The sequence below is a fragment of the Poecilia latipinna genome, unplaced genomic scaffold, assembly GCF_001443285.1.
Source record: "Poecilia latipinna isolate Pla-1442-1.1 unplaced genomic scaffold, P_latipinna-1.0 Scaffold2432, whole genome shotgun sequence".
NCBI lineage: Eukaryota > Metazoa > Chordata > Actinopteri > Cyprinodontiformes > Poeciliidae > Poecilia > Poecilia latipinna.
Genome location: NW_015115048.1, coordinates 34,897 through 55,935, shown reverse-complemented (window position 1 = coordinate 55,935; position 21,039 = coordinate 34,897). Strand labels below are relative to the sequence as shown.

The window sequence follows — 21,039 nt, the reverse complement described above, 5'->3', positions numbered from 1 at the left end:
CCCCACGACTATTCTTGTCTTTAAAAGCATTCCTTTCTGCTTTTTTCAGTTACATTGTTTAAAACACCTCACATTTTGCAACTGCTTTTTCTGTACACCAGATTCCATCTGATTTTAGCAGGCCTCTCAGTGGGGACTTGTAAACATTTCTATCCGTTGCTCAGACAGATCCAGCTAATGGCTGCAGGTGTTTACAATACAGCAGCTTCTGACTGGGACCATAAAAAAAAGGGGTTTGAATGAAAATCCACATCTTCCACTCTTCATCACTTTCTTTCAGTGTGTGATTCTTGGTGCTTTATTTCCTATGCTGCAGGGTTGGCGAGGTCAAATCCCCTCCAAAAGCTCCTCAGTTTGTGCCCAGAGAGGGGCAGACAAACCTGGACAGCACAAAAGGAACAGACCCCCTTTTGTTTAGTCCTTCGTGAGCCCGGTGACAGTCCCTGTAAACAGTGGGCACAAGCTGAGGCCAACCAGGGTGAGCTGCACTGAGGGGCCTTTGACAAGGGGAATTAAGGCAGAAAAGCAGAACAAACCATGTTTGAAAGCTCTGTCGCCGAAACGCATCGGATAAAGCTGTTGAAAGAATGGCCATGATTTTCCTTGAGTAAGTCACACTGAATGAAGGAACCAGGATTAACAAAGATACAGAGTGATGTTGGAGCCGCCACCTTAACGCGATTAAATGACTCGCGCCAAAAATTTCAGCTACATTGATGAATGTGAGGAGACAATGTCAGGACAAACTGTGAAGCTTTTAAAAATAATATTTCTTCATCCTAAATGCTTTTTTTTCATGCTGTTGGCTTAGGGTTAGGCTTAGTCAAGCTAACTATTAAGCCAAAAAATTGGGACAGACTTTGTTTGGTGAGAGAAGAGACTTGAAATTATCTGTCTTCACAAATCACAATTTTGAACTAAATATGTACCTGTATCTTTAATTTCGACTCCAAGGGTGGACAACAACAACAACAACAACAACAACAACAACAACAACAACAACAACAAAAACGTCTTCTGCTTCTTTTTTTTTTTTTTTTTTAATTAAGCCCTTTGTCAGGATGAAATAAAAAATAGCAGTTTGGTCCATTTAGACCACATAATATTGTTACTGTCCAAAAGATGCTAATTACTAACAGTGAAATCTAACATGATCTGCTGAACTTTGGTTTTCTGTTTTGCTGCCTTCTGTTTGTTCTATGTTTTTTAGTGGATTTCTGTGTTTCATCAAGTTATTTGTTTCCTGCTCACCCGTATTCAGTTAATGTCTTAGTTTCTTCTCTTGATCTGCTTCTGCGTTGCTTCTGTGTGATCTCCAGTCAGCTCGCTCAGTTTACTCCTGTTCATTATCTGCCATAGCTGCTGCACATCCATTAGTCACGCATCTCTTCCTTGTGCCAACAATCTCCTCTCCACTATTTTTTCTCATTTATACTATACTCACAGTCGGTTTCTCCTGTTTCTGTTTCCCCTTGTTTTGTCTGGTTGCTTTTCATTCATGTTTAGTCTTGTTTTGTAAGAGTTCATTTTGAGTAATTTATTCACTTTAATCTAATTTGAGTATGCCACCAAACCATGACATGAACATGTCTGATCACTTAAAATAACAATTTAGCTTTTTATCTGCTAGGAAATGAACAGAATGTTTTCAGCATTACCACTTTGATAATAAAATAAAATAAAATAATGGACGTATAATCAATACAGACTTTTAATATAATGTTAAAATATGAAGTTTTAGTGACGTTATCTAGATTTTCATGGCAAGTCTCATTGACATTATCAAGCAATCTTTCTTATCTGACAAACTTGATGTTGGTAAAAGGACCCAACAATTTTTGGTAATGTTAAAGCTGAACAATTACCACTTTGCTTTAATCTACTTTTTGTGGGAAAATTTATAACCCAGTGTGCTGAGTCACACTTTATAACCCAACCGTAAATGTGTCAGATCAACACAGGAAAAATATATTGAATTGTTTTCAACTCAGCAGTTTTAAGAGTGCAGGAGGACGTTGCTGCAGTAAAAGAGTTGTACTTTTAGAGTTTATTACTTAGATCACAAGCTTGTGGTATCTATCGTCATCTGCTTGTACTTCTTCAGCTTGAGTTTGGTTTGTATATCAGTATTTAGCACAAAGCATTTCAACTGCACTTTAACATTTCTCCCCTTCATCAGCAACTCCTCTCTGCACTGAAACAGGTTGGAGGAGGATACAAAGTTTCAAAGAAGACCACACAGAAGTGCAGTAAAACATCCCCGGACACAATTTAACACTCATGTACCATTGTCATCTGTTCGTCACATTGTTCTCTCTTTTTCTTTCTTTTTGTTTTTTGTTAAAAACCCATGTGCATTGCGAGAGATGCTGCTCTTCCTGTCTGCTTGGTTAACTCTGTTTAGGAGCTCAAAGCATGTGGTCAGAGGTCATATTAATATTTATTTCATGTGTTGCCTCAGAGAGCAGCAGGCAATAATGCTTTGAAGATCTGTGGACGCAGAAAGGCGGATGAGGTTTGGGGAAGTGGGTCTGTAGAGTAAATCTGTCTTAAAAAAAAAAATCTTAAAAGGTTTAAATGTGGGGTCGGCTGCAAGGACACGATATGGTGGAGGCACATGTTCTTTTTTCCCTCCCCACTCATCCCAATCTGCCTGTCCAGTCCTCCTGGTTTTTGGCCTAACCCTGATGTGTACAGTGCACAAGCTGATGGCCTATTAAAACAGCCTAAGCAAGTGGAGCTTGGCTATTGCAAATGTTCCCCTTCTGGTATCTCGCACATCCAGGGGCCTCATGGACATATGAGACGCAGCTGTGAGACAAGCAGACAGAAAAAGAAAAAGAGTGGGTGGACATAAGAAAGAGCTTTGAAATAGGTCATTTTATGTCATACACTAGGGATTTGGTTATGATTATATTTATCCTTTAAAGCCTGATCCATTAAATATTAGTAGAAATATTCCACATTTTAAGTGACTTTTTGAATAAGTTGATATGTATTACCCCTCGGATTTGTAATCTTTCATATTGTAAATAATACAAACTGAGTTTATGGAAATGTATTTATTATTGCATTATCCGCAACCAAAAGAAATTATGTGACATAAATAAACATGGCTGAAGCAAAATAAATAAAAATAAAAATTAATGAGTTGTTGGATGGTATATCCCCATATCTTAAGAAATAAAATAATAGCAGCTACTTCATTTACACCGCATATATCCTGAAAAATATGTAATGACAATTGAAATAATTTTGTTGTATTGATTTATTACAACTTCCTTTCTTTTTCAGTTTACTTCCTGGAAGTAAATTCATAACCGTGTTAAGTCAAGATTGAACTGTGAGTTTAACCAATGAGTTTAATTACCACCAAGGCAGACCATTATCAGTCCTGTAAAATTGGGAAATCGCTTTAATTTTAAGAACTTGTCTGAAACATGAAGTAGGCTAAAACATTTTCCTAAAAGCAACACATGCTGTCTTGATGTAAATAAATTCAAGAGCAGTTGAGAAAGTTGAAGACTGACATCTATCAGTCTGAAAAAAAGCTTACAAAGCCATTTCTAAGAGGTTGAAGCTCAGGTGAAAACCACTGAACCATGAAGGTCCTATAGAGACTCCTGGAAGTAAGTCATGGCCCACATGACTAAGCAAATAAGCACAAATCAAGAACCCTCGCCCCAATAAGTGAGACCTCTGTATTGCTGAAAAACACACAATTATAGTGTCTGAGTAGCTTTGTTAAAATCTGGACTTAGACCTGATTGAAAAGCTGTGGGATGATGACCTAATGCAGGCCATTCAGCATCTAAACTCTTCAACGTGAGTTTCTCTCAACTCTGAAAAGATTCTTCCAGAGCTGTGACAAAGAATGTCATGTATCTCAGATGCTTGATGGCAGTCACTGCTACCAGCTAATAAGTTTTGTGTTCAGTAACCTGTTGTCACAGAACAGAATCGAATAGTCTTTTTCCATTAAAGAACCACATCATCAATTAAAATCATTTGCTTTTAAATTTTATTTATCTGAAACTTGGAAATGTACCTAAAAAAAAATAAATAAAAAATACAGATGAAATTTGTAATTGAGCAAAAACCTTTTCAAAGCGCCGCATCTTATACATAAAATGAAAAGTGACAGAAACCGGCAACTGCCACCCGACAGTGGACTTCACATGACGTCTATTTTATTAGTTTAGAATTGCCGTAACAAATGGGTTTCATCACATGTCATAATGAACTGTCAGGATTCTTTTGGTAAGAAATACAATATTACGTTATTTGAAACGCTGCACCTTGCAGGGCTCTTTGCCATCAATCACTACCTACTTTCGCCTGTATGAGGTATGTCCTGTCAGCTCTGTGTTTGTCTGCAACTGGATATGGCACTTGGGAAAACCGGAGTAGCTTGGATCTGATATATAGCCCTCAGCAGTGCAGCCAGACCCATCAGTTATAGCTGCTGGTGCTGACAGTCAGAGATACCATTTTAGTTAAGCTTTCCCTTAATGCCAGGCTTAGTTGTGCTTATTCTGTTGCAGGATGTTATCATTCAGGCACGCTGTCACTTGTGTCATCAGGTTTGACAGTGAGGCACACTGCAAACCCTGCCACATACTTACCACCGTCCATTACTGAGGTGTGTGGGCCTGATAAAGGTCCAGCCAGTTTAATGCAGCTCCAGGCTCTGGCTCCATTAAGATTCCTCTCTGTGTAGTGAGAGGCTTTGCCCCCTTGACTCTTGGTCCCATCACTCCATAAGGCCATGTGGATCTGTCAGTCAGACTGGACACTGGGTGATCTGTTAGCTCCTCTTTTGGGGATAGTGGTCATTAAAGAGAGGGCGGTATAGCCAAAATGACCAAAGCTGATGAGAACCAGACAAATGGGAGACCCAGAGGTATACTGTGTGAGTGTGTGTTTGGTGTGGGGGGCAACGGAGTAGGAGGTGGACGTGCTGAACTATGTGGATTGTGAAAGGAGGGCAGCTCTGCTTTCTATTTGTGAGGATTAGGTTGACAGATCTGTATTTAGTTTCGATGGGCCTCTAGCTGCAGCTAATCCCCCTCACCTGCAAAGAGTGCACCCCACCCCTCCTTCCACCTAGCTCTTTTCTTTCCTCTGACCCTGGAGCCCACTGTTCCCCCCCCCTGAGTTCCCTCCTCTTGCCCAGCTCAAACACTCATCCCGAGACATGCATATGACTCGTTGCACTCTGTCTCCTCAGGTTAGGGCCTCACACTCGACGCAAATCTCTCTCTGGCCAAAGGAACAGCGGGGGTCTCGGGGCTTTCTGGGAAAGATGAAAAAGGACTCTGGCAACATGCAGTCTCTCACATATTAAGATTATTTTCAGCTTGAGTGAGGGGCTGCTCATCATCTCTAAAAGATAGCAATTACAAAGATATTAAGAGCCAATGCATCGGAAGCAGCTTGTCACAGCCACTCAGGGAAAAAGGGAGAACTTTAGGAAGTACTCAGGTTCAGGTCGGGGGTATGGACCCCTATTTTTATAGATCTTGGTTCACACACTCTGACCAGGCCTTCACACTGAGAAAGAAAGACAACAGTGCCACTGAAAACACACACTCAGCATGCCTGCTAAAAGGTCTAAAAGCTGAGGACACTGGAGAACTTAATATTCAACGGAGCTCATTTTTATTTTTATTTATTCAGAATGAAGCAACATATTAGCTAAATGACGCAACAAAGAACCAGAAACAGATTTAAAAGTTTGTTGATGATAGAAAACATGCACATTATTAAGGTTGTCACATTTTGTTAAAGTCATTTTATTGTTTGGGTTTCAAACAGCTGAAATTAGTCAACCACACAGTAAACTAACTCCTTATAATGAAGGGATTATAACATCTCATTCAAATCTATAACACATGTTGGCATGTGTTGTCGTTGCATTTTCAAAATGATGCTTAAAAATTCATTCCACGTGTCCGAGATGAAACGATGCATATTAGTTTCTTCGATGTGGACTTTCACCACAGCAAAAAAAAGCCCCCACCCACATCCTTCTAAAACCACCATAGAAACACACGCAAACAGCAGGACACGCATATTCAGCAGACACACCTTGGACAAGTAGCAGCAGGCTCAGATAGAACGTCTCATTATTGAGGCCCACAGAGGGTGCTAATGGGAATTTTTTCCTTGCACTAGCCAATGTTGGCTTATTACCTTAAACCACTACAGCCCACACACATTCTTGGATCTTAATAATGGACAGAGCTACAAGATGAGTAATAACTATCGGCTTGTGAAAAGAAAAAAAAAATTGATTTGTGACCTACTTACTTAGTTGTCTAGCATTTTTAAGAGATACAATTAAAAGTGTACACAATAATGCCATAGTAAAATATTTATACACTAGGGTTATATTCATATTTTCTGAAAGTTTCAATGTATTTTGCAGACAGTATTTGATATACCAGTTGTTGCAATTGGAACTAAAAAGTATTGCCAGTATGTCCAGATGGACAGCCATATTTTGGTAGGTTTAAAATGTGCCACAGTCTTTTCATTTTTGCAAGATGAATTGAAAAGCACTTTTTAGGGGAATCAGAATAGATGGGGTAAATACAAGTCCAGACCACAGGTCTTTTTTTTTTTATTAACACATGTTGAAAATAACGTAGCCTATAATTTTTGCAATTTTGCACTAATGTAGGTATAATACTTAAGCTTAAAAATATTTATATTTTTTTCAATAATTTTATTCATAAAAGCAACATTGTAAGAAGTGTTTTTATACTAAAATTATTTTTATTTGTCCTCGTCCAATAACCGCAGGAGGCAATCAGTCTCAGCTGCGTTTAACCGCGAGATTTGAGGTACAAGCTAACCACGGAGGTAAACGGTCAGACAGCTGTTAGCTTCTTTTTAGTTGGTTAGACAGAAACATAATGAGTGCTTTTGAAGCACAGTTGTTTTCTGAAATCGACAAGCTTCGTGTTCAGCTGTTGAACAATGTCGACATTATAGCAGAGAACCAGCGTGCTGTGGAGGAAATCAGTCAGTAAGTTCGCTTTTATTTCTGTTACTGAAGTTCAGTGAATGGTGTTAGCGTTAGCCAGCTTGCTTATTTATTTTTATTTTTTCATTTTACTCAAAGAAGAGGAGCGATGCTTGATAATGATTTTACTCAAGTAAAAGTTAAAAGTATGGTGTCCTATAATTACTCCTAAAAGTTTTTTTTTTTAACAATTACTTACAAAACTGACTTTCTGATTACGCTCAGCATTAAATCACATTGCAGTGATGCAGGGCACGCTGCACTTTTTAGTGCTCTTTTGCTTCTGTCATTTTGTCAACGCATATATTGATTACCATTAATTTTCTACATACAAACATTTGTTTTAGTTCAGCAAAAGTAACAGCTATGAATAATTAAATAAAACAAATAAACTTGTGAAATGGGAAAAATAAGTTAACAGGCGAGGCGAGGTATGTGTCATTGTCGCTGTTTTCCTCGCATAATTTTAGATGCATTTGTCAAAGATCAGAAGATATTTTATTAATTGCTTTTATTTTGTTTAATCCAGGGATGAAATTTTAACTCAGATTGAAGGTGTAATCCTGGGAATAATGACCAGTCTGTCCAGAGATGAAGTACCTATCCTGGTACTGCCCAACAGATCCAGTTGGGCCAATATCAGGTAAACCTGATTTGAACCCATGACGACACGAGCCATTTTTATTTCTGCCATATTCCAGTCAGTGGCCTCACAGATATGCAGCTCATAGTTTGTGAACAGGTTTTACAAAATTTTGTGATTAAGTCAAGCTTATAGAGTTGACATTAATGTGATTGCATATTCAAGTGTTTTAAGTGTTTTTACTGATGCTTTTTATTTTTTTTCTAAGTTCTGACCTAGCCTTTCTCCTTGCAATGAAATAAGTTCTTGGCACCTCCTTGAAATACTTTTGGCCACATATCCACTTCACCAATAGAAGATTATTGGTGAAGTGAACTACACTTGGAACTTGCAAACCAAGGTTTTAAAAACTTACAATTTCAGAATTGCTAACAGATTTCTTCATGCAATTTTCACACTTCATAGAACATTTGATTAGATTCTGGAGAAAGTACTAAGGTAATGCTTTCTCTAAAGCTACCATAACAGTTTTTTCTGCTTGTATGGAACACAGAGTAACACAGCACTGTCCATTTTGCATGACACAGCTGTCTGAATGAATGCTTCTATGCTGTTGTCTCACTTTCTAGAAAGATGAATACACATACTTACAAAAAATATTAAAGACAATATTATTATACCTTTAATAATCAAAACGCTACAGTATTTTAACTGCAGTTGGTATTATTACTTTTTTTTGGTTGAAATTCTAAAAAGGATCATGCTAAACATTTTAGTAATACATTCTCAGTCAGTTCAGTAATACTAAAATACTGTTGTGTATATAGTCTGAATTATCATACCATAATAATCTCATTCTAGGCCATGACTTGACAGTAAATAAGTGTGTATTTATTGGTTATAAAGCCATGATTCTTCACTGTGCGGAGGGTGAGCTTAACATTTCAAACACAAGCACAAAGAAACATCAAATAAATTAAAATACGCACACTAAACATTAACATGAAACGAATTTTGAAATTTATTGAAATGTACTGAACTTGCCAAGTTGCAAATAAAATTACAGCAATACAATAAACATTCAAAGGAGTAGGTAGAAGTATAAATTTATTAAAACCCTTCTCCAGCAACATCACAAAATGATCCCAACCTATTTAAAAGTATTGTACAGTACAAAATGATGATTACATTTTGTTCATTTTCTTAAGAGGAACTAAGCAGTGCGGTCAGACTGGATTTGCATAATATATGCCCTGTTCAGTCAACGCGATTGAAGCTTTAATAGTTTCCTGTTCAAAAAAAGATGACAGTGATAAGTAAGATTTGTGCCTACACATGCAAACCCATAAAAAGCTTTAAAATGACTGGGTTGTGGCGATCTCATGTCATCAGCAGAGACTCGCTGTCAGTCTTCTTTGGATCAAAACTTGTCACTTTCGAACTTATTTTTTGTAAATGTAAAAAACTGAAAACAAAGTCATGAGGGTGAGGTAAACTGGAATCTTCTCACAGGTGGCTCTAAAAATAAACATACAGACTGTAGAGTAAATGGCTTCTTGTAACTTTTACTTTTTTGTGTTTGTTCCAAAGTTTTGACAGTGCTGTCGGACTTCAGATGAGTTCAGAGCATTCTGTCACCTCCATTAGGAGCGACTGTCCTTCATCTGTTACTAAATTTGGTGAGAAAATGCCCACACTTCTTCCACATCAGCTTCAAATTGAACTCTCCCACTTGTTTTTAGTCAAAAGTTCTTTCCAGCTGTGTGGTTCTTCATGTGGCTTTAATTTGTATTCATTATAAACATATGAATAAACTGCGAGACGGCAGTAAAAGTCAGACTTAGTTTTAGGTGACAAATTGGCAGAGACAGAACATGTTGAAAGAGGCTTTTAAGGATCAGTTCACATGGAAAAGAGCAGATTATTTTCTGGGTCTCTTTTCTCCTCCTGTCTTGTAAAACGAGAAAAGAATTGATGATTGTGAGTAAAACATAAATAACAAAACATGTCTTTCTTTCTCTGTTCAAAGCGCAAATTCTGAAGATTCTTTCCGTCATCTACAGGCTGGTGCAGAGCAACTCTTATGCTACGAAAAGGTCATTTGTCGTCAATGACTTTCCCAAAAGCCAAATAATAATAATAATATTAAAAAAGTCTCTTCCTTTACATTCCTATATCCTTGTTTAGTGGTTTTACAAAGAAAAGTCGGCATTTCTTAAATGTGCTCACTTTGAAGTTTTCTTCCACAGAGACATATATTACAGCAACATACAGCTGTTTGGGTCACAGAGAACTGTGGATAGCATAATAGATGACATCTCCTGCATGCTGAAGGTTCCTCGCAGATCACTACATGTGGTAAGTGTGCATATTCATTTCAGTCTGACAGATGGTTTACATAATTCAGTGACTGCTTGGCAGAAAATGCAAACCTCTTATATTAAAAGCTTGTAGCAGAATTCTTTTGGATATTAGCTAAAATCTAACATATGAAATCTTTTAGATTAGTGCCATATTTCATTTTTGCTCCACTTCATAGTTCAGGAAACACCTGTGAAGCAAATAATGGTTTTACTGATCAAAGAAAGATAGAATTGATGTGGAGTTCAAAAAGTCAGTGCTCTAAAAAGCCATGTATAGCCATATGTCACATTGTATGTGTTTGTGTGTGTTTGTGTAATGTTGGTCTGCAGTTGGCCACATCCAAGGGCTTAATTTCTGGTGATCTGTGTTATTTGGAGGAGGATGGAACAAGAGTTGACTGCCACCCCAGCTCAGCAGTAAGTTTCCCAAAATATAAAACACACTTCCTCTAATATCAATAATTCTTCCTGGATATTCAGCAGACCTAACGCTTCATATGGGTTGAATATTTAGCGATTTTGGATAGCCACAAACTTCAAAAAATATTACGGTTTTTCATGATAGCCCAACTCAATTTCTGTTTACCCCCTGAGATAACACTTTGTAGAACCACATTTCTACTTAAACATAGCCTCCTTTTTTTTTCTTTTTTTTTTTGGTATATCTCCACTAGCTTTATACATCCAGAGACTAATATTTAGGGGCATTTTCTTGGCACAGATTCTTACTTTGATTTAGGTCCGGACTTTGATTGAGCCGTTTTAATGCACAAATTTACTTTGATCTACAGTCAGACTTTATGTTGAGGGTTGCTGTCCTGCTGGGAGGCGAACCACTGCCCCAGTTTCAAGACTTTTGCACCCTTTAAACATATTTGTTTCAGCATTGCCTTTTATTTAGCTCATCTTCCCATCAACTCTGACACGCTATCCCAGCTAAACAATTACATGTGTCCTCATCACTTCAACTACCAAACAGTACATGGCATGCTAGTAATCGTCCATGATCCATCCATCTATTCAATCTAAAATTTTGCTTTCAGAAACAACATAGTGTGTAGAACTTATTATAACATTTGAATAATAACCTGCAACGGGGATTAAATTAACTCCACATATATGTGCAGATGTTAAGAATTGGCCATGCCTGTTTGTTTTGTTCCGCAGTACCGGTTTCTGTTATGCATGAAGAGAAATAATGAGGAAAACAACCTAATGACCTATTAAAAGCTTAGTTTAAACATTCTGCTCTCCATGGTTACACTTTCCATTACATAAAAGAGCAAAGTGCAAATAGGGTCACGATGTGCAATGACTGAAATTAATTAGCGATACAACACGGACATACATGCTTGAACAATCTCTTAAACTTCTTTCTCTGTCAGCACATTTTCAGACGCAGTAAAAGGACTCTTATTAACTCCATGTGTCGAATGTAAAATAAATAAATAAATAAAAATTCTCATTAAAAGTATTTATGATAGTTTACTTTGTAACAAATGCTCTGCTTAAATGTTTCCCCACATCATACAGCACTATTTAAGTAAGGCAATTAGGCAGCTTCTGTGTTGCTATTTTATGCCTCATTGGCACTTTTTCCAGCACATTGCTGTCACCAGCTCACCATATGGTCTTGTACTGTTGACAGGAGCATTCTCAGTGCACGTCTCAGTATTACACACTATGCAAAATTTGCTGTACAGCTCCATGATATGTCAACATCTCCACATGGATCCTTTTTGGAGAATCAAACTGACTTCATCAGACGTTGCCCTTTGTAAACCAGCATGTAAAGCCCTGTATTTGTTTTGGTTGTTTTTTTGTTTGTTTGTTTTTTTCAGGCTGTTTCCATTTCCGCAAACATCGGTGGAATTAGAAGTATCCTTTAAAATCCAGCTCAGTCTTAAGTATACATATTGGACAAAATGTGTCTTATTTATTAAAGTCTTAATTATTTTCAGATATTATATCATCAGCTAAATTTATCATGATTGTAGAGAAGGATGCAACATTCCAGAGGCTGCTAGATGATGACCTCTGCACAAAGCTTTCTCCTTGCATCCTAATCACAGTTTGTATTTAAAGAACAAAACATGTGGCCTTTTTTAATGTAACTCTAATCGCAATAAATTTTGTACTGATTTTGTGTGAGTCAGGGTAAAGGTGTGCCAGATGTGAACAGCAGACTGATGGTGAGAAAGCTGTGGGATACGTTACACATTCCCATCTTTGCCCTGGTGGATGCTGACCCTCATGGTACAGATGAGTTATCTGAATGCAGATCAGCTTAACTCTCACGCATGCTTTGCATAGCTCACCACATCCATCAGGATGGCTCCCTTTTCATCTTTTGATACACACAGCTGGGTTGCATGTCTTGCTTAGTCAGCACATATTAGCATCTATACAGAACAGTACTTTGCAAAAATATCCATACTGCCACACACCTCCATGTATTTTATTGTGATTTTATGTGGTAGACCAACACAAGGCTATGCATAATTGGAACATGCACGGAAAATTACACTGGGTTTTCTTTCTTTTTTTTTTACTATTAAAAGTGTGAAAAGTTTGGAATACATTCGTGTTCATCACCCGTGAATCAGTCATTTGTACTGCACATTTCACTACCTAGCTGCAGGTCTTTCAGGGGTCTTCTGTTCTAGCTTTTCACATTTAAAGAGTAAAAAAAACAAGTTTGCAGGGTTAAGGTTATTGTCAAGCTGAAGAATCTCTGCTCCATGTCAACAGGTTTTCTTGAGTACAGTTCTGTAGCTACATAGATCTGAAGAGAGACTCATCAGGGCTAACCTTCTAGGTTGAGGAGAAGGGCAGCTCACATCTTTGCAGACCTCACACATTCTGGAAACTATTTGGACATTTACCTTTGGGTCATGGCTACAAAACATTGTTTTTAAAAACCAGCCATCACAGAGTTAGCTTCCTCCCCGTTCATTCTGACCAGCTTCCGTGTCTGGTGGGAAAACGAGCTTCCTCACAGCATGATTCCAGCAGCATGTTTCACCGTGAGGAAGGTGTGTTCACAGTGACGTGGTGATGCATACCACTTTTTTTTCTATTGTAATTTTATTTCACTTCACAGTTATGTGTTAATTTGTTTTTGTTCTATAAAATCTTGATAAAATCCATTTAAGTGCGTCGGTGTAACATGAACATTTAGAGAACTACAGATATTTTTGCAAAGCACTGTGCTTAGTTTGGCTATTAGTACCTCTCCCCTCGGAAACTCTTGATACTTTCAACCTTGTTCTAGTTGCATGGCCAGACACACATGTAATGTTTTATTCTGGTCAAAGTTCTGTTTCACGTCTCAGAGGATAATTCCTCTGGTATGTCAGTGTCTGTCTCTCTCTGAATGTTTTCAGGCATTGAGATCATGTGTATCTACAAGTATGGATCAGTGGTAAGAGCTGTGCTATTTCTATACTCTGCAACGCTCCATTCGGCGTCTGATAAAGGACAAACTCAAGTCTCAGAATGTTTACAGTAGCTGTGTGTGGAGTGATCATTTTTAGGAAGTGGATTAACTGCATTTTCATTGGTTATGTTTGTGTATCCATCCCTGTTTTATTTGTAAATCATTCTTGAACATAAAACCACATTGAATATGTGTGCATTGGGGAGATTTTGTGTAATTGAGTGGTTTCTCCGCAGTCAATGTCATTTGAAGCCCACAGTCTGACCGTCCCAAGCGTTATGTGGCTTGGCCTTCTCCCTTCTGACCTGCAGAGGTTTGGAATCACAATTTGCTACTTCCTATTTCCTCCTCCTGCCTCCAATTGGAATTATATTCAGAGGACATTTAGATTGTTTGTTTTGGTTTCAGTTGCTGTTTACCTCTTTTTTTCCCCTCAAGGGACTGCACTTGAGACTGTATGGCATTTTAAGTATACATCAGTTTCAACAAATTTAGGGGGGAAAAAAAGCTTTTTGAGATGTATTTAATTGTAGTCTGCATCTTTTTCTTGTTTTCTTTCTCTGACCTAATTCCTTATTTTGTGCCTTACAAATCCAGAAATGTTTGGCTGAAGAAATAGTTTTAGGTGATTACGCCAATTAGTAATGTGACATTAAAATTACTTGCCTTAGGTTAAGGGTTCCTGAGGATTCCCTGATTCCTCTAACCAAGGCAGATGAAAACAAGCTCAACAGTCTGCTGAAGAGGCCGTACTTAACCAGCCAACCAGACTGGTCCAAAGAGGTGAGTGAAAATAAAGTGCAGCAAAAGAGAAAAACAAACTTTTTTTTTTTTCCTTTTAAGTTATTTAGCCTCACATTAAATTAGGTGTATTGGTAAAACATTCAACTCAGCATGTGATTCCAATAAACAAATCAAATAAGGCAATTTGAATAGCTCAGCACAACTAATTTTGCAACTGAGCCAACTGCTGTGTAAAGGTCGTCAGTTCAATAAAGTTCTTGGGTTTGTTTGGTGCAGCCTCCTTTTTTAAATTAAAGGAAAGAGTTTAAATGAAATTTAGACAACTACGATGGCCATTTTGTCATCCAACACATCCCTTTTCTCTCAAGGGGTGTGTTGGTGGATTTTGAAGTGTGCTTGGGATCACTGTCCTGCTGATGGATCGAATGAAGGCCAAACTTCAACTTCCACACTGACACCAGGTGACTCCAAGTGCGTTTTAATAGTCTGTTAAATCCATGTTTTCCCCCAAGCTACAGGCTTTACTGAGGCGCCATCATAGCTCATTGTAAGCATAGTGGAAACGATTTTAATGTGTCTTCGTTCTTCCTCCTTGAGACATAGCGCTAATCCTCAGTCCTGACAAGTTCCAGGGTTTTTTTTCACCATCCGACTGAACCTATTCTCAGCTGGAACTAACTATTTTGTTTCAATAGTGCTGTGCGCCATCGATATCTTCCCCTTTAAGCTACGTTCATGTAGAGTAGCCACTGTTTCATTAACTTAATCATCCGGACCGCATCTTCGGGAAAACGTAGGGCTTTTGCTAACCATTTGCATTATTTTGCCATTTTCTGGTCTTCTCTGAATGGTTAAATAATGCTCTTGACTTAGCTTTACTTCTAATATTAGTTGATTTCTTTAAGCCTTTGTGGTTTGCACCAGGTGTGTCTTAGACCAGACCTGATTTGCAAATTTAAGGACTGCTTTGGTGAAATTTGTTTGGTTTAAGTTTTGAATCTAGATTTAAAATAATTAATACTTAATATGTGTTATATTGCTTACTTATGCAGTTCATTTGTACTTTGTTTATTGCAAACACCTGCTTTTTTATTTTACTAATATACCTAATTTCCATTAGAGAGTCATTCTAGAACAGAAAAAATCTGGTCTAACTACTTCTGTTTGCACATCTAAATAATTCTGTAGAACAAGTTCATCAAAAAAAAAAACAATTTAAAACAATAGGTATATGTTAGGAAGCTGGTGCAAGTAATCTTACTGTTTTTTAAAAGGACAAAGTCCTTCAGAGTTTTGAGCTTTTCTTATGTGACACATTACCAAGGAATGTGTGTGAGAGGATAAAAATTAAACATGTTTGTACAGCTTCCTCTTCCATACCTCTTTAAAGTTGTTTGCTTGCCTGTTGTAGATTGAGCTGATGCAGCAGAGTAAAGTTAAGGCTGAACTACAGTCCTTGTCCTCCATAGCTCCAGACTTCCTCACCAACATCTATCTGCCTAATAAGCTTCGATATGGTGGCTGGGTATGAACACTGGTTCTGCTTAGAGGAATAGCTGGTACTGGTACTGTGAAGTCATTTTCAAATAGGTTCTGTATCTGTTCTGCTGTATCTTATTGAATGGATTAGAAAATGATTTAAGGTCATTGTGTTTGCAGCTTTTAAATGTGCCTATTATTGCATGTGTGTTTAGAGTGTGATTTGTATAGTTTGTTGTGATGTGCTTTCATAAAGCAATATTCTCCTAATGCATAAGAAATGTATGGATACTGTCTGTGTATCATCTGATAAGTTTTAGTTGTGGACTGTGTGTATTCATATATTCAATGACAAAATAGGAAATCCATTTGTTTTAATAAATAGCACCTATCATCCTTTGCACATTTTTTCTTGTACAAAGAAATAAATCAACCCACAATTTAAGCATACTTTATTTTCAAAACTGTTTTATCTTTTTTCTTTCAAAATGAACTATTTGTATTGTTTATTTCAGTGTAAAGAAATTTGATAATTTATTTATTTTGAAGAAAATAAATGCATTAAGGAAAATTAAGAAAATGGAATTGTGGTTAAAATAACAGCAAATTTCCTTTATATTTTAAACCTATCTAGCTGACGTGAGTGACTTTTGCCAAGCACAATAGCTCCACCTGCTGGCACATTTTAAAATTTCGTTGATTAAATTCAAAAATCAGTTTGACGAGGTACGTCACTATTATGCAAAGATGTACCTGGTTTAAAACTCAAAAGCAGGAATCTGCTTATTTCCAGTGTTCTTGTAAAATATTAGCAAACACCCTTTTATAGTGTGGGAACATTTAGTAAAAATAGCTCCTCCAGTTAACACCTTGAAATATTTTGTTAAGCCAATTCAGAAACGGATTTTTTCTTTCAGTAAACTAAAACCGAGTTTTTAAATTTTAAAAGTAAAAGAACAAAATAATCAGCAACTTTTTTTGTAAGCAGGCAACATTTACTGACATTTACGGGAAAAGAAATAAGCTTTTACAGTGTTGTACTTCATTTTTCTCAAATAAAAAAAAAATTATATGATTTTCGTTTCAAATAGTCACCAGTATTCCTTTTACTATGGCAAAAAAATAAAATGAAGGATCTTACTAGACGCGCATCACCGCCCCCTGGCGGTAGCCAAGGGAAGAGTGCATGACTCCTTTCGCAATACAACATCGTAACTGTAATGTCCCCTGCAGGAGTTTTTCATCGGAAAAAAAAAAATAAAAAAATAAAAACTGATTCAGCCAAACCAGAACTACCAGGTGAGTCAGTTCCAGAAGAAATGATAGAATGTTGTCAGGGTAGTTTATACTGAACAACAGACGGAATCAGTGTGCTGTTTATATATTCTTAAAAACTAGCATGTAAAGCTAAAATTCCAGGAATTGGAAGTGTCCCATTTAAAATAATATATTGCTCATTCCAATTTAATTCCATCTATTAATCTATAATAGAAACAACTTGATGGTTTGGAAGGTTTTTGTCAGAAATAAATTATTAAATGTGTTAAAGGTACAGCTGAGTTAACTGCGATAACAAGGTTGATTTGTGATCGTGCCAAAAGAACTTTATTCATTCTTAGTTTATTCTCAGTGGTTTCTCAGAGACACGTCCACTTCACCTTTTGTGTCCAACAGTAATCGGATAACTGGAAGTCGGTTGTAAATTGATCATTTACATATAATTACAATGTATGATACTTAATGGAAAAAGTGGGCTCTGTTATTCAAACTAACTTGTAGTTTTTACTGCTGTGTTTATAGGCCAAAATGATAAAAAGTTACTATTGGATCATGCATCGTCTGATCCAACCAGGTTGGTAGTTCCAAATGCCCGTTCCTGTCTGTAGAGATGATACAGGAAAAGAGTAAGATTATAAGAGAGGTACAAGAAGATGTCCAGGAGATACACTCATACCACACAGGTACGGAGACTCCACTTCGACTTTCATTTGATTTAATGAGGTAACTGTGTGATTTGACAAATGTTATTGTTTATTCATTATTATAACATTAGTGCACATGTCAAATGCATCTCTGAAAATTGGAACACTATTCAAAGGTTAATTTATTACTTTAACTCAAAAAGGAAAACTCATTAATAAATACATTACACAAAGAATGATGTATTTTATGGAGTTTATTTCTAGTAATGTTAATACGTTCAACACTTGGTGAAAACCCACAAGTCAGTGTATCAGAAAATGATAATGTTATGCGAGAATACAAGAAAATTCATGTCTATTTTAGAAATGTCAGCCTATTGAAGAGTATGTGCTTGCAGTTTAAGCCCTCATTACTTGGCCGAGGCTCTTTTTCATGAATAACTGCATTATAGTGTGAAGGCGACCAGCCTGTAGCTCTGCTCATGTGTTAAGAAAGTCCAGATTGCCTCAGCAGTCTTCAGCTCCTCTACAGTTGGGGAGTCTGTCCTTCATCTTCCTTCCGACAATACTTCATATGTTTTTTCTGGGGCTTAGGTGAACATAATTTCCTGTGATTCAATCAGTTGTTAGTACTTTTGGCAGTTTGCTGGGACCATAATGTGCTGGAGAATTTAATCAGCATCTCTATAAAGCTTGTCAGCAGAGGGTAACTTGGCATGCTTTAAAATTCCCATATTCCATAAATCCTACACAGAGCAGCTCAGTACTAAACAGGGAACTGCCCACAATTAATCAATAACAGTGAAATACAGGATCTGCTCTCATAAAAACAAATCCAAACTCGAGACTTTTTCTGATCATGAGCATCAACGGCTGATAGGTGCATCATTGTGTTCATTAGCTAGTGCACAGCAATGTAGATGAAAACATTTTTTTTAAACTTGAAAACTGTTTTTAATTATCAGTCACAAATTTTGTTGTAGAAGAGAAGCCTTTTATACCAAACATCCCACATGCTGAAGGATAATCTCCCAGCAGGTAAACCTAATTATTTATGATAGTTATTTTAGAAAAAAAAAAATGCCCTGAATAAAACCCTTTACTTTTCAGTTCTTTTGTTTTCTTTTTTTGTCAAAGTTGAAACATTTCAATATGACAGATTTTTATTTTATTTTTTTATTTAAAAAAAAAAAGAAAAAAAAGATTGAAAGCAAGAAAACAGATCACACACACAAAGGATGCATCACTGCTGTTCAAGTCTGGTTTCGTTGCCAATGGCTCCACTTTATTTACTCTGGGGAAAATGCTACCAGGTGATTTCACTTTGCATCTTTAGTACCTTGCAAAAGTAACCATACCGTTGGGACTTTTCAGTACTTTTTTCCCATTACAGCCACAAACCTCAACGTATTTTTCCTGGGATATGAAGTGAAAGACAAATACAAAATAGCAGGTAATTATGAAGCGGAAGGAAAAGATTTTATGGTTTATTTTTTTAAAATAAAAATTTAAGAAGTAAGCAATGCATTTGGGTATGAGAGTAATTGAGGGGTACTCTCATACCCCTCAATTACAACTAATTAGCACATAATTAATTTTAATCTCAGTATTAATGTTATTCTTTTACGCAGCCTCAAGTGGTTTATTAGATAACATTAGATCAGGTATAAAGTTATAGAGATGTTCAAAGCAGGGTTACAGTATAAAACAGCATCCCATGCTTTCAAGATCCCATGGTACGCTGTTCTCACTGAATACCTAGCTACTGTTGTTATGTGATCAACAAAATTTTACTGGTTGTATTTAAATCCGAATCTGTCAATATGGGTTAGGTTGTACTGGGATGAAGTGGATTGAGATACTTCAGTTAGCAATGAATTCAACCAGCGCTTTGAATTTGCATTTGTTGTAAATTGGCATAATAAAAATGAAATGAATTGAACTGAGCTGACCTAAAGTTAGTTATTCATGGTGCCGCTGTTCTCTCTGCCCTGTTGCAGCAACTGCTTCTTTATTGTCAAGGCTTAGTATATAATCCTTCCCTGTTAGTAATATTGTTTCCTTTATTATAAAATATTGCACAATCTGATTCCTTGTTTTTAAAGAATTAGGTGTGTCAGTAACTTCATACTGATGATGTGATGCAATAATAGTGTTCCATTAAGATTGCGTTGTGTTACTTTGTTGAGAAATATCACACACTCACATGATCTGAAACCAACAATAACATGAAGCCAGAGCACATCTAACTAACTGGGTTATTAGTTTTGTATGCTCTACGTTATTGCATATCTAAACTGGTTTAGATTAACAATAAAGTTCTCCTGATATTCATATTTTCTTATTTTATGTTCATATTTTGTGGCATTTAGAAGTGCAGAATTGCTTCTGTTTCTAAAAAGTGTAAGTGACAGAAAGATTAAACTGATGGTTTTTTGGTTGTTTTGTTTTTTTGTTGTTTTTTTTTTAGCTCGTATTGTAAAAACAAACTTAAGATGTACAAAATAGGCCTGTTATGTAAAAACAGCTTGAGGGCAGAACCATTCATGAATTTCAATAGGTGGCATACAAGGCTTCACCACGTGGGGGCGTAGTGGGCCTCCTGTTCCTGCAGATGTGTGGCTCTCATATTAGACGCCTCCTTCCTGAGCTGATGACTCATAACTAGTGCAGGAGCTTTTTATTTATTTATTTTTTTTTATTTTTTTCCATGAACCATGACAGAGTATGAGGATATTATGTTTCACATCCAGATAATGTGGGGAATCACTGGTTTTATTAAATTGCACCAAGCACACATTCGTGTAGCTCAAAGCCTGCTTCAGTGTAACTGGCATCCTTAATCAGATATGGGTAATTAAAGATAATAAAAATAATAGAGCAGAGATATTTTCCTGCTGGTGATCATTTGATCCGTAGTTTATTTAAGAGTTGTGTGAGTGATCGCCACATTTGCTCGAAAATTGCCCTGATATCACTCCTGCATGCAGAAGAATACCATGAATGAAGCCGATGTTTGTCTCCCATCTGTTTCAGCTTGGAATTTATCCCGCAGAACATCTGCACATGACCGCCGTTTCCGCATCCATCCGCCACACACGCATAAAAGCCCTGAAAGCAGCACTTGACCTGAAAAACCCTCCGACTCCGTGAAGCACAGATGGTTTTGATCCTCTCCACTCTGGGAGAATCGCTTTGAATTCACCTTTAAAGCAAAATTTGTGGTAAAAACAGGAATGAAAGTGGAGTATACGTACTGTTTTACAAAGCGGTTCTTAATCAAAAACTCAAGTTGCACTCTGCATGCATTCAGATATGCTGACCTTGGATCAGTTGCAGATTTTACTTGTGGGTTTTTGATCCCTACAAGAGTTGTAGGCAGGAGCGAAGCCTCGTACATCTCCTGACCTCTTTGTCACACTTCATTTCCCTCCATATATACGTGCATGCTGGCTTCACGGCTTCTTATCTCGGCAAGT

The 21,039-nt window shown here is 37.0% G+C and overlaps 1 protein-coding gene and 1 long non-coding RNA gene across 4 annotated transcripts; both read left to right on the top strand.

Annotated features, from left to right (window-relative positions):
* Nucleotides 1–6,825: 6,825 nt before the first annotated feature.
* spo11 (SPO11 initiator of meiotic double stranded breaks) lies at nt 6,826–16,038 on the top strand. Of its 3 annotated transcripts, none has more exons than XR_001422452.1 (14): nt 6,826–7,033; nt 7,560–7,673; nt 9,204–9,292; nt 9,643–9,709; nt 9,863–9,971; nt 10,307–10,393; nt 11,818–11,854; nt 11,938–12,047; nt 12,133–12,232; nt 13,363–13,400; nt 13,652–13,728; nt 14,087–14,198; nt 14,528–14,630; nt 15,571–15,658. XR_001422452.1 is itself a non-coding variant. In XM_015019422.1 (13 exons), the coding sequence occupies exons 1-13, from the start codon at nt 6,921–6,923 to the stop codon at nt 15,688–15,690; spliced, it is 1,173 nt and encodes a 390-aa protein (XP_014874908.1). In that variant the 5' UTR covers nt 6,826–6,920; the 3' UTR covers nt 15,691–16,038. The 3 variants fall into 3 exon arrangements, 1 of the variants encoding a protein (XP_014874908.1); XR_001422451.1 differs by having other exon boundaries at nt 14,528–14,620; nt 15,571–15,654; XM_015019422.1 differs by lacking the exon at nt 14,528–14,630 and having other exon boundaries at nt 15,571–16,038.
* A 1,407-nt stretch (nt 16,039–17,445) lies between these two features.
* On the top strand, nt 17,446–20,812 carry LOC106937756 (uncharacterized). Its single transcript, XR_001422453.1, has 2 exons — nt 17,446–17,599; nt 20,597–20,812. It is a non-coding gene; the product is annotated as an uncharacterized LOC106937756 (long non-coding RNA).
* Nucleotides 20,813–21,039: the final 227 nt, after the last annotated feature.

Excerpts from the sequence above, each read along its gene's own strand:
- spo11 (XM_015019422.1), top strand. The coding sequence starts at position 6,921 with ATGAGTGCTTTTGAAGCACAGTTGTTTTCTGAAATCGACAAGCTTCGT. Across the intron at positions 7,034-7,559 it reads GCTGTGGAGGAAATCAGTCA|GGATGAAATTTTAACTCAGA; the intron begins GTAAGTTCGCTT and ends TGTTTAATCCAG. Across the intron at positions 12,048-12,132 it reads CTCCTTGCATCCTAATCACA|GGTAAAGGTGTGCCAGATGT; the intron begins GTTTGTATTTAA and ends TGTGTGAGTCAG.